This window comes from Protobothrops mucrosquamatus, unplaced genomic scaffold, assembly GCF_001527695.2.
Source record: "Protobothrops mucrosquamatus isolate PMUCROS unplaced genomic scaffold, P.Mucros_1.0 scaffold1410, whole genome shotgun sequence".
NCBI lineage: Eukaryota > Metazoa > Chordata > Lepidosauria > Squamata > Viperidae > Protobothrops > Protobothrops mucrosquamatus.
Genome location: NW_015387595.1, coordinates 450400 through 462245, shown reverse-complemented (window position 1 = coordinate 462245; position 11846 = coordinate 450400). Strand labels below are relative to the sequence as shown.

The window sequence follows — 11846 nt, the reverse complement described above, 5'->3', positions numbered from 1 at the left end:
GAAACCTGCCCCTATATGAGCTTCCTATTTCTTTGTGAATGACCAGTTATATTTGCAATTGTATTTGTCTGTGGAAGAAAAAAATATGGGAACATTCTCAGTGAACTTCGATTTACCTTTGTTTATGAGGAAATGACTCAGTTTTTCCCCATATTTAAGAGTGCTACGCTTGAAACCAGAGCTGTTAAAGCTTTGTTTAAACAAACCAAATATGACATGTTAAGTCTCTTGACCTTGGATGTTGGACTGCCTAATGAAGTTTGTGGGAGGGTCTGAGAAATATCACATGGAAAAATCCTTTTGGAGATTGACTCATTTTAGAAAGCTTATATCAGGGAGGGACAATCTTTGAATAGCCCCCTTTTTAAAAACAAGAAACTCTCTCGTACCAGAAGGAAAATAGAGCAATGTCTCTTTACTAACTTTCTCTCTCTGCTGGACACTCTTGAATCCCAGGAGAACATGCAGTTTTTCATCCATAGTTGAGGAAGAGAAATACCAAAAGATATCAGCAAATATGTAGATTTGTTCTGTACAGGTAGTCCTTGACTCACGACCACAATTGACCCCAAAATTCCGATTGCTAAGCAAGACAATTGTTACGTGAGTTTTGCCCCGTTTTAGGACGTTTTGTGCCACAGTTGTTAAATGAATCAATGCAGTGGTTAAGTTAGTTAACAGAGTGGTTAAATGAATCTGGCTTCCCCTATTGACTTTGCTTGTCAGAGGATCACAAAAGGCGATCACATGACACCGGGACACTGCAACCGTCATAAATATGAGCCAGTTGCCAACTGTCTTGACTTGAGAGCCGCAGTAACACAAGTGGTTAGAGTGCAGTAATGCAGGCTAACTCTGCCCACAGCCCAGAGTTTGATCCTGACCGGCTGAAAGTTGATTCAGCCTTCCATCCTTCCCAGGGTCAGTAAAATGAAGACCCAGATTGTTGGGGAGAATATGCTGACGTTGTAAACTACCCAGAGAGTGCTGTAAAGCAGGGGTCTCCAACCTTCGGTCCATGGACCAGTTACCGGGCCACGGCATGCCACCAGTCGGTCTGTACAAACCAGCAAAGCCCCATCCGTGAGATGCAGGCACCACACAAAACCACACACTCTCTGGTCTGCAGAAAAACCTCTCTCCACGGAACCGGTCACTGGTGCCCAAAAGGTTAGGGATCTCTGCTGTAAAGTACTATACAGTGTTATATAAGTCTAAGTGCTATTGTTATTTTATTCACACGGTCATGGGGATGCTGCAATGATTGCAAGGGTGAAAAACAGTCATAAGTCACTTTTTTTTCAGTGCCATTATAATTTTGACCATTAAATAAAGTGAGTTGAGGACTACCTGTATAGATTTTGTTCTTGTCATAAGCTTAAAGTTGCTGTCAGAATCCAATTATATTTCATTTCTAGTTATCGACTATGGAAAACCCCATTTCTGCCCTCTCTGGATTCTGTTATACTACGAAGGGGAAGGGGGATGAGCAAAGGGGTTTTATGGCTCTCACTTCCTTCATTAAAACTTCAAAGGGACTGAATGTGGATCTCACCAAGAGGACTGACCATAACAATATGGCTATAACCTTTCATCTACTACTCTCTGAAGTCTCTCTTCTGCCGGCAGTGAGGAAAAGGGGGTGGAAATGTAACGCCTGGGATTGTTGCTGGAAGGACGGTGGGGTGGGGACTGCTTGGGGAACACTTAAAACATTGAATGGTAGGGTTTGGCCCCTCAGATCCTGTCTAGAATGCCTACAACCATCTTCTCTTAATAAAGATGCCTGTTGGAAGAGATATTCCAAGAGTTCTGTCTTCTTAAGATGTAAAGTGGGGTGGGTTCTTACATTAGACAGGATCTGACAGTTACAGTTACACTCCAAGGGATGATTCAGGAAAGAGTTTCGGTATCGTGTGCTATAAAAAGTGGGTTGCTTTTCAAAATCCTTGGCCTTGCCCATGGTAAAACAAGCCTTTAAAGATAGGTGGGTTTATTTTTCATGATTTGGTGATATTGTAGAACAAATGATACCTGATCTTGTCATTTACTGTTTGGATGTTTTTTGTTTTTGCAGGTGACTCCTCAAGATGGTAGACTACCTGGCTAACACCGAGATCAACAGTCAACGGATTGCCGCGGTGGAAAACTGCTTTGGGACATCCGGCCAGCCCTTAGCTGTGCCAGGAAGGGTCCTTTTGGGTGAAGGGATTTTGACCAAGGAATGCCGTAAGAAAGCCAAGCCCCGAATTTTCTTCCTTTTCAATGATATCCTGGTGTACGGCAGCATCGTCATCAACAAACGGAAGTACAGCTGCCAGCACATCATCCCGCTGGACGAAGTCACGCTGGAGATTCTGCCGGACACCTTGCAAATGAAGAACCGATGGATGATCAAGACCTCCAAGAAATCCTTTGTGGTTTCGGCGGCCTCGCTGACGGAGCGCAAAGAGTGGGTCAGTCACCTGGAAGAATGCATCCGCCATCTTTTGTCCAAAACGGGACAGCAGCCCCCAACCGAATATGCAGCCCCTTGGATTCCCGATAAGGCAACCGATATCTGCATGCGTTGCACCCATACCAAGTTCTCGGCACTCATCCGAAGACACCACTGTCGAAAGTGTGGCTTTGTGGTGTGCGGAGACTGTTCCCGCCACCGTTTTCTCATGCCTCGTCTGTCCTCCAAGCCGTTGAGGGTTTGCAATTTTTGCTACAAGCAGCTGATGGCCAAAAAGAAGGAATCTGGAGACGAGGCAAAGCCAGTTCATTCTTCTCTGCCTCCCTATGAAGTTTCTAGTGGGGATGACAGTGACCGGTCCGATGAAGAGAAACTCGAACAGTGGCCTGCCGAGACAGAATTTTACACCTCGGATGTGAGCTGGTCATCTTTCCACAGTTGATTGCTCCATGGACTTCTTCTCTTTAAAGGCTGTCGTCCTTTTGGAAAATGACAGAGAAGACTGGGTCTTTAAGGGACTGGTGAGAGGACTAACTTTGTATTCCACTCCATCAGTTTTTTGTTTTATGAATAACGGAGAAAAACTATCCTCAAGCCAATACATCAACTTTTAATTGGGTCCTCTAAGACTGAGTCATTCTTCTTGAAGCTCCAAATCGGATTAAAATATATTGGTGTGTTTTCAGAAAATGTTGGTTCTTTGTATTTAATTTTGAAGATAGTCAGCACTCATCAAATGTTGAATTTCCATCCTGAGAATTCAACAAAATATTCCCGAGTTGGGTTTATTGAAGAAATCCAGTTTTTATAAAACCAAAACCTAAAACACAAGTTCTGGAATTCCAGAAATCAAAACGATAATTTCCAGAAGATCACCCAGCCTTGAAAATGGAGGGCACTTCTTATGAAGCACTAAATGGAAGTTATTTGATGAAATTTACAATAGTATTACATTTCAAAAACTAAGCTGTGTATTTAATTTTTTTAGATCAACCTGAGAACAAGAAGAATTAAAAACTGAGGTTGGTTTGACTGCTTTTAAGTTAATTTAAAAAAAGTTTGGGGAACTGGGTATAGATATTTGGGGTCCTTTTCTAGTTTATGCTCATACAATCCATGATACTGTGGTTTGTTTAATGCATTTTTCGCTTGAAGTGTTTTTTAACTCAACCAGTAAACCAAAGCTTAATGCAATTTAGGAATACAACTAGTGACTTGTTTGTGAGAAGCAGGGAATTTTGATAACTAGTGATCCTTTATCACACAAAGCAGATGTGTCTTAGAACACTAAAATAGAAGTCGGATAAACAGAAAAGTGATTTGTTGGCAGTATTGAATTATATTTATGGGAAAGAGCCAATTATTTTTAATAAGATCAACATAAATTATGTTTTTAACATGTGCTACTTCCTGATAAAATAGTACCTCTCTTAATAGAGTTGTCTTTTTTTTAAAAAAAAAAAATCTACATGCTGCAGATACGGACTTCAGTGTTAAGAGATTATTATTGTATGAGTTTGCTTGTAATTTTGCTGATCAGCTGAAAGCACTTTTGTCTTTCCAAATGGCATAGAAATATCAGATGGGGATAGGCAAAACGAAACAAAAAATAGCTTTGACCACCTAAAGCAGGAATGGGGAACTATGGCATCTTTATGACCAGTGGACTTCAACTCCCAGAATTCCTGAGCCATCCATGTTCAGGAATCAATCAAATAAATAAATAAATGCACAGACAGACAGATAGACAGACAAACTCTGGAGTTGAAGTCCACAGATCCTAAAGGTGGATAACAAGAACTTCTGCAGCATAAGAACTTTACTAGCCAAGAATTAAATCCCCAGATAACCTCCAGCATGTTGACAGAATAGAAATAATTTTCTCGTAGCGGATCCTTGCATGCTCCAATTCCCTAAAGGAACTTTTCCATCTAGATACCTTTCAAATATCTTGGTCTTCCATCCCATAATTGTCACTCTGCTTTACCAACAGGCTGCTTGAACTGTAGGGAGATGTTTCCAATCATAAGCCAAGAATCCTGAAGATAAATTAAAAACAGGCCATCCGCCCTTTTTCTGATGTCAAAATATGTTTTTTTCCCCAATTAAGTCCATAAAAAAAAACCAATAAAATTTTAATGTGGAACAGAACATCCTGTTCCAATTGCAACAGGATTAAATGAATTCAACAATGCTTCTGGGGTTTTGCTTCTTAACCTCTCATCCAGAGCTGAAGAAGCTTCTTGGATGAGAAGTGAAACTTTTCAAAATCATCATCATCATCATCATCATCATCATCATCATCATCATCATCATCAAGATAGCCCAGTTGCCTTTTGGCAAAAAGCACATTTGGGATGTTCCTAGGATGGTGGCGGGCCAATGTATAAAACTTGGCCATGCGCCCCTTTTGCAAGATTGGGCACGCCCTTATTTAATGCAAGATACTATTGTATCTCTTGGAAACTTAATCAGCTGTATGCATTTTGCAATGCTGCTTTTTTAAGTGCCACCCTGTGGCAAACCATAGTGGCACATCCTGTGGCTATCTCTTGCTGTGTCAAAGACAAATGCATTGATGATCCATTCTCTGTTTACACTCGCAAGTAAGCAAATCATAGCAAAAGAGCATCACAATTAAAATGAGCATCAGCAAAAATAATACAAGGCAAAACTCTCTGAAAACGCGGCTTCTACAGAACAAAAACAAAAACCGGAAATCAGCTCTTGAGTTTAAAGGCTGAAACTACTGACGAAGTGAGGCAGGCCTATGCACAACTTATCAGCAATCAGATCAATCATGCAGCTAGCAACATTGCACACAGCCTGCTAAGATTGGGGAAACAGTTTTTTTTTTTCCTTTGGTGTCGTTTGAGACTCTCTGGGTTTAAACGATTTGAATGTAGTCAGCAAAACCAAAAATGAATGAATTTAGCAATTGGGTTAAAGACGTGCGGAAGTAATTTCGTGACTGGTGAAAGATAACCAGTAATTAACTTTAAAGAAATATAATTTTTAAAAAATTAATTATGGTTTTTAATTTAAGACAAAATGGCAGAGCTGCCCCATCCCCAAACAGCTTGTCGTCTGGACTGTCTCCACAATTCTTCTGTCTTTCAAAAATGGTAGATTTGATTTTATGGACCTGCAGAAGATCAGCTGCCCAGCTGTCCAACTGAATCATGGTTTTGAATTGCTTGTGCTACGCTGCCTCACAAGGAAGACTGTGACTTTTAGGCACTGGTGCATTTTTCACAAAAACAGATTAGGGTACAGGTAAGTAAGTCCTCAACTTAACAACCATTAGTTGAGCGACTGTTCAAAATCACAACACAAAGTGACTTACAAGTGGTCCTCGCACCTACGACCATCGCAGCATCCCTGCAGTCATGTGATCATGATTCAGGCACTTGGCAACCGGTGTGTATTTATGACGGTTGCCACATCACAAGATCGCAGGATTGCCATTTAAGCTAGCTTCTGGCAAGGAAAATCAATGGAGAAAGCTGGGTTGCTTAACAACTGTGCTGATTTGTTTAAGGTCATAAAATCAGGCATTACTCACTTAACAGTCACCTTGCTTGGCCATGGGGGTTCTAGTCTCAACTGTGGTTTGTAAATCGAGGACTATCCTGCCTTCTCATTCCTAAAAGATCTGGGTGAGAAAACTAGTGATAGTCCATAGATTGGCCAGAAGTGGCCACTTGCCCACCACTGCCTTAAAGGTTTGTCCTGTATCTCGGTCTAAGTTTCATTAAGTTTTTCATCAATGGCTTACATATTTGGGCTAAAACGCTGCTGTTGTAAACAAATCCAAAAGAGCCCTCTTGTGCATCTTATTAGCCATTACACTAAGTTCAATTCAGTGAGAACCCTGCCCATCACTGCACCTTGTTCTCACCCTGGTTGGCGTGTCTGAAAGCCACAATCCAAACAAACATTTGGAAAAGGCAAAGTTGGAAGACGTGGCTCTCTTTCATAAACTAAGTAGCCAAGTCAATAAATGTGAGAAGAAAGAGGTTGGAGGTTACTGGGGCATCCAAGGAAGCAGATGGAAGCATCTCCCCATCTGCCAATGACAGTTCAGCTTCGCTCTGTCCCACCTAAAGCCCCAGCTTCCTGGCTTGGCAGCCCAGAAGTTCGATAGCTTAAAGTTGTGTAACTATACTTGCCTATCTTTAGATAAGATGACATTTGGAAGTTGGGGAGCATGACAGACATGATGGCCTTGACCAAACACAAATAACAATCTAGCAGAAGGCGAGCAAATGAGGATGCTGTTTATTATCCTCAGATGTTTATGGGGTACCACACCATTCCTGAAAATGATCAGTTGGTCTGTTCACCTATCCTTCTCTAAGAGTAAAGGCAGTGTATGCTTGGTTGAGCCTAAATTTGTTCTCAACATGACAACAAGGGAAGGATTGAGAACAGTGGAACAGAATGCTAAAATAGAGCTAGGATATGTGGACTACCTCAACACTTTCCTGTTGGGTTGAGCAGCCCTAAGTACATCTATTCATAAAAAATACTTTTTAGAAAACCAGGCAGGTTTTAGCAGGAACCTGATGAACCGCAACATATTGGGGATCTACCAGTTCTAAAAAGTTCCTCTTGTCTAACCCATGACGAAGATGAGGAGGAGGAGGAAGAGGAGGAGGTGTGTGCAATATTTGCATAACATTTATAATTTAAATCAAAAGTTGATCTGTCTCACTCTAGTGGGGAAGTTCATTTCAAAGCGATCTACATTCCTATTTCGCTTGCTGTGAAGGTACAATTGCACATGGATTGTTGTTGATTTCCTAACATGGTTGGCAGACCTTAGCCTTGGAACACATTTGTGCTTTGGCCAGATTTCCAAAAACCTATGCAAAAAAGGCCATTTAGAATTCTGAGCAGTTTGACCCTTTCCATAGAAGCCTGCAAGGAATAAATAAAAAAATAAAAGACAAAGGAATATTGGAGAAATGAAATCTAGGGAGTAAGGAGAGTTCAGACTAGAATTGACCAGCCTACTTACTATGGTGGCGCAGTGGTTAGAATGCAGTATTGCAGGCTAGTTCTACCCACAGCACAGAGTTCAATCCTGACTAGCTTAAGGTTGACTCAGCCTTCTATCCTTCCAAGGTCGGTAAAATGAGGACCCAGGTTGTTGGGGGCTAGATGCTGACTCTGTAAACCGCTGTGTGTGTGTTGTAAAACACCACGAAGATATAAGATATAAGACTAAATGCTGCTCTGTCTCTTACTTCCCAGGTACTCTTCCAACCCTCACAAACTATATCCAAGAAGTAAGCACTGAAGATTATTCACAATCCTGAAGAGAAATAATAAAAAAATCTGGAAGTGATAGCATTCATTCTTCAATTTCTCCAGAACAAAATCAAATTTAACTCACTGAGTTTAACCCAGAAGAAAAGTTGTAAAATCAACACATGGATTAAGGTTTTTTTGTTCCCTCCCTAAATTAAGAAACATTGACAATGCATGGAAAATAATCCGAAACATAGACTTTGTTGGTTTTTATCTGCTGCAATAAATGTGTTACAGTAATAACTGCTGCTCTGTGTACCCGAACACAAACAACCAAAGGTTAGACCAAGGCAGATAAATAGGTTCAGGAAATCCACCGATATGTCAGCAAATAAAGATATGTTTCAAAAGAGCAGATTCGAAAAGTCTACATGTAAATTTAATTACTCTGTTTAAGCTGATCCTTGAGAGGTTTCCAAGGCCATTCACCCACTCAATGCAGGCTTACAACTTATCTCCTTGTACAATGGTCTCTAAATAAGATAAAGATACACAATGATTAACTTGGTGTGATGCCTGCTCTCCATTGTTCAAAGAGTATTGATTGTGAGGGTGAAGTTTTGTTCTCTGAGCTTGTGGGTCAGTTTCTGAATGCTTCGTTACCAGGCTGGGTAACATCTTCAGCGGAGTTCAGGGGATGTAAGCTGATGTAACCTCCCCATCACAAGACCCATCACAAGCCTCTCACCGATGATTCACACCTGACCCAACACAAGACCTTTACTTGACACACCCACACCCGAAGTCCTTATAAACAAAAGAACACTGACACAAAGACATCCTCTAAACCAGGGGTGTCAAGCCCAATCGCATTGCGGGCCGTATGGTGACGTATCGTGAGTTTTCCACCTTTGCGGTGCTGGGGTGGTGTGGCTTGTGCGAGCCGCAAGTGGCCCGTGGGCCGGGGGTTTGACATGCCTGCACTAAACTCTGCTGAAGCTATTACTTAGCTTGGTGACGAAACATTCAGCTACCAACCACAAGCTCAGAGAACGAACCTTCGCCCTCATCCTAATCCCGAGCTGCAGATATCCGCCACTATTGCAAAGTATTCATTGTGCAACTTGCTACCATTCTCCCTTAGTTTGCAGCCTTGAGGTTCTCTTCAAAGCAGCCTTTTACAGGAATTCCCTTGTTCCCAATTTATCTGCAAGGCTGCCATCCTCACCTAGGGTTCTCTTAGTCACTTGTCAAAGGTTACCTTGTTTATATCTGTCCTTCAGAAGATGTTTCCCCATGCTCCAATTTCTCTTATGAGATAAGCACTGCGAAGGCTGTTTTTCATTCCTCGGTTGCTATTACAGATAGTCCTTAACTTATGACCACAGTTGGGCCCAAAATGTCTGTTGCTAAGTGAGACATTTGTTAAGTGAGCTTTGCCCCATCTTATGACCTCTCTTGCCACAGTTGTTAAGTGAATCACTGCAGTTGTTAAACACATTTGGCTTCTCCTCATTGACTATAATAATAATAATAATAATAATAATAATAATAATAATAATAATAATAATAATAATAATAATAATATGGGAAGGGACCTTGAAGGTCATCTAGTCCAACCCCCTGCTCAGGCAGGAAACCCTATACCGTTTTGCACAAATAGCTGTCCAGTCTCTTCTTAAAAACTTCCAGTGTTGGAGCATTCACAGCTTCTGGAGGCAGGTTGTTCCACTGGTTAATCGTCCTCACTGTCAGGAAGTTTCTTCTTAGTTCTAGGTTGCTTCTCTCCTTGATTAGTTTCCAACTAATTAATTGCTTGTCGGAAAGTCGCAAAAGGGGATCACGTGACCCTGGGACACTGCAACTGTCATAAATATGAGTCCGTTGCCAAGCATCTGAATTTTGATCACATGACCATGGGAATGCTGCAAAGGATGTGGGGGGAAATGGTGATAAGTCACTTTTTCAGGGCGGTCGTAACTTGGAATGGTCACTAAATGAACTGTTTTAAGTCGGTTGAGGACTACCTGTATTTTCATTTTTAAAAAAAAAAAAAAAAACCCAAACTGTAAAACCTGGATGTTGGACTTTTAATATTCTTTGTTACTCCCAAATCTTTCTTCCTGGTTTCTGCCTGTTGAACGTTCTCAACTGAAGGCAGCGTGCGTTTAGGAAGCCCAGTTTAGCATCTCTGAAGGAAGGGGAATAATGGGAATACAAACTTGGCCGTTCACACATTAAAATTCAGCTTTATTTGCACTTATCTTCGGGAGAAATACCTAAGATGAAACATCTGCTACATTTTTGGCTCGGAACGATTTCAACTTTTCACTCCTGCACCCTCTCAACATTAAGGCAGAAGGAGAAGAAGCACATACCATCGAGAAGTTAACCCCCTCTTGAGAAATTCCAAGGGATTTGATGTTGATCGTTGTAATGTGGCCAAGAGGACACCACACAGTTCAACCACAGTGAATCGTTAGGTTTCTCCAACTGGGTATCCTGAAGATATGTCAACCACCAGCCTGTCTCTCTTCAGCTAGGGAACATATTCGGGTAGGACAATTGATCACAGATCCAACGCCTGCAATTGGGCAGGAAAGGCTGACAACACCTGTTCAGTGTATTCATCTAGAATGATGCACATCAAAGAGCAGCAAATGGTGACATCCTCATAGTGCAAACGCCATGACTTATCTCCTTGACTACAATACAAGGATGCTATGGCGGCACTTTCTTTGATGGCGTCACCGTTACAGAGGCTGTTGCTTAGAAGGTCAGATGGACCAGAGGTGCTTACTCAGCAAGGCACTCCAAATACCACTGTGGGATTTTGGGGTGGCATAAATAGATGTTTAAATAAATACAATAAACATTGAGGCTCAAACCGATCCAACCTTAGCTATTGAAATAGAGTCTAATTACGCAAAAAAACAACAACAACCCAACCACAGCATGGGCAAACCAAAGCTTGCCTTGTTCAGATAATTTTGGGTAAAAATGCAGTTGCCATCTTGTTATTCCTATAAAAACCATGATCTTAAGAAATCTAAAATGCCAGAAGGGAACCAAGGGCACTCGGCCCCCTTAAAGACACATCCGAGTCTAGTTTCCATACTGGATTTCCCCTTTGAGCTCTGTAGTGATATAGTCTGTCAGGACTCCAAGCAATTTCTGTTGAAGGGCGCCGTTGGACATGACCAAGGCGGTGAGCTGGGCTAGGTCGGTCCAGTCCAGATTCTGAATAATGGCACAGACATTTGTGTAAAGCCGCTGCTGCTCCACAGGGGGCAGTTCCAGGATAATCTGAGGAATGGGCTTGAACTGTCCAGAGGTCATCCAGGCCCCAAGCAAGCCACCAATGGCACCTCCTAGAAAAACAGAACGGACAGACCATCTTTCAACTATCTGGCAAACCATCATTGAAATGATAAAAGTCACTGGACTATTTGCAGATGTAAGCAGCATGGTTTCTGACGCAGATAAGGGATCTGGGATATTTTTAAGTGACATTGTCCTATTATATATCTATTTGGATCAGTGTTCAATGTAGTTTTCACAACTGCAGCAACTTGAAGATGGTGGACTTCAACTCCCAGGATCCTCCAGCCAGCATAATTGCCAAGAATGAGTAAGCCCTATTTAGTATATTAATTAACATATCTTTTATACTTTTTATACTTCAAATAATGAGTTTGATCCATAGCTTTTTATACCCTTTAAATTCCCACCTATTCTATATTTTATATCAACTATATCACTCATATAAATATTTGGATTATTGTTTTACTTCATATCCTTTACAATGACTCTGCCCAGGTGGACAATTTAGTACCGTATTTCCCTGAAAATAAGACCTAACTGGAAAATAAGCCCTAATCCATCTTTTGGAGCAAAAAATTCATATAAGATCCAGTCTTATTTTCGGGAAAACATTTTGCCTTCTTTGGAGAACAGGCAAGCACAATTTCATTTTTAATGTGGGCCAGTGTGCTCACAGTAAAAAATGACAATAAAGGTTATCCTATCCTATCCCATCCCATCCCATCCTATCCTATCCTCCAGAAGTGGTGAATGCTCCAACACTGGAAGTTTTTAAGAAGAGACTGGACAGCCATCTGTCCGAAATGGT

The 11846-nt window shown here is 41.3% G+C and overlaps 2 protein-coding genes across 2 annotated transcripts; one reads left to right on the top strand and one right to left on the bottom strand.

Moving 5' to 3' along the window:
- The first annotated feature begins 2081 nt into the window (after positions 1–2081).
- On the top strand, positions 2082–3888 carry PLEKHF1 (pleckstrin homology and FYVE domain containing 1). Its single transcript, XM_015821855.1, has one exon. It carries the CDS (start codon positions 2091–2093, stop codon positions 2898–2900), a length of 810 nt encoding a protein of 269 aa, XP_015677341.1. The 5' UTR covers positions 2082–2090; the 3' UTR covers positions 2901–3888.
- Positions 3889–9943: 6055 nt separating this feature from the next.
- Positions 9944–11083, bottom strand: CUNH19orf12 (chromosome unknown C19orf12 homolog). The gene has a single exon (XM_015821854.1). It carries the CDS (start codon positions 11051–11053, stop codon positions 10820–10822), a length of 234 nt encoding a protein of 77 aa, XP_015677340.1. The 5' UTR covers positions 11054–11083; the 3' UTR covers positions 9944–10819.
- Positions 11084–11846: the final 763 nt, after the last annotated feature.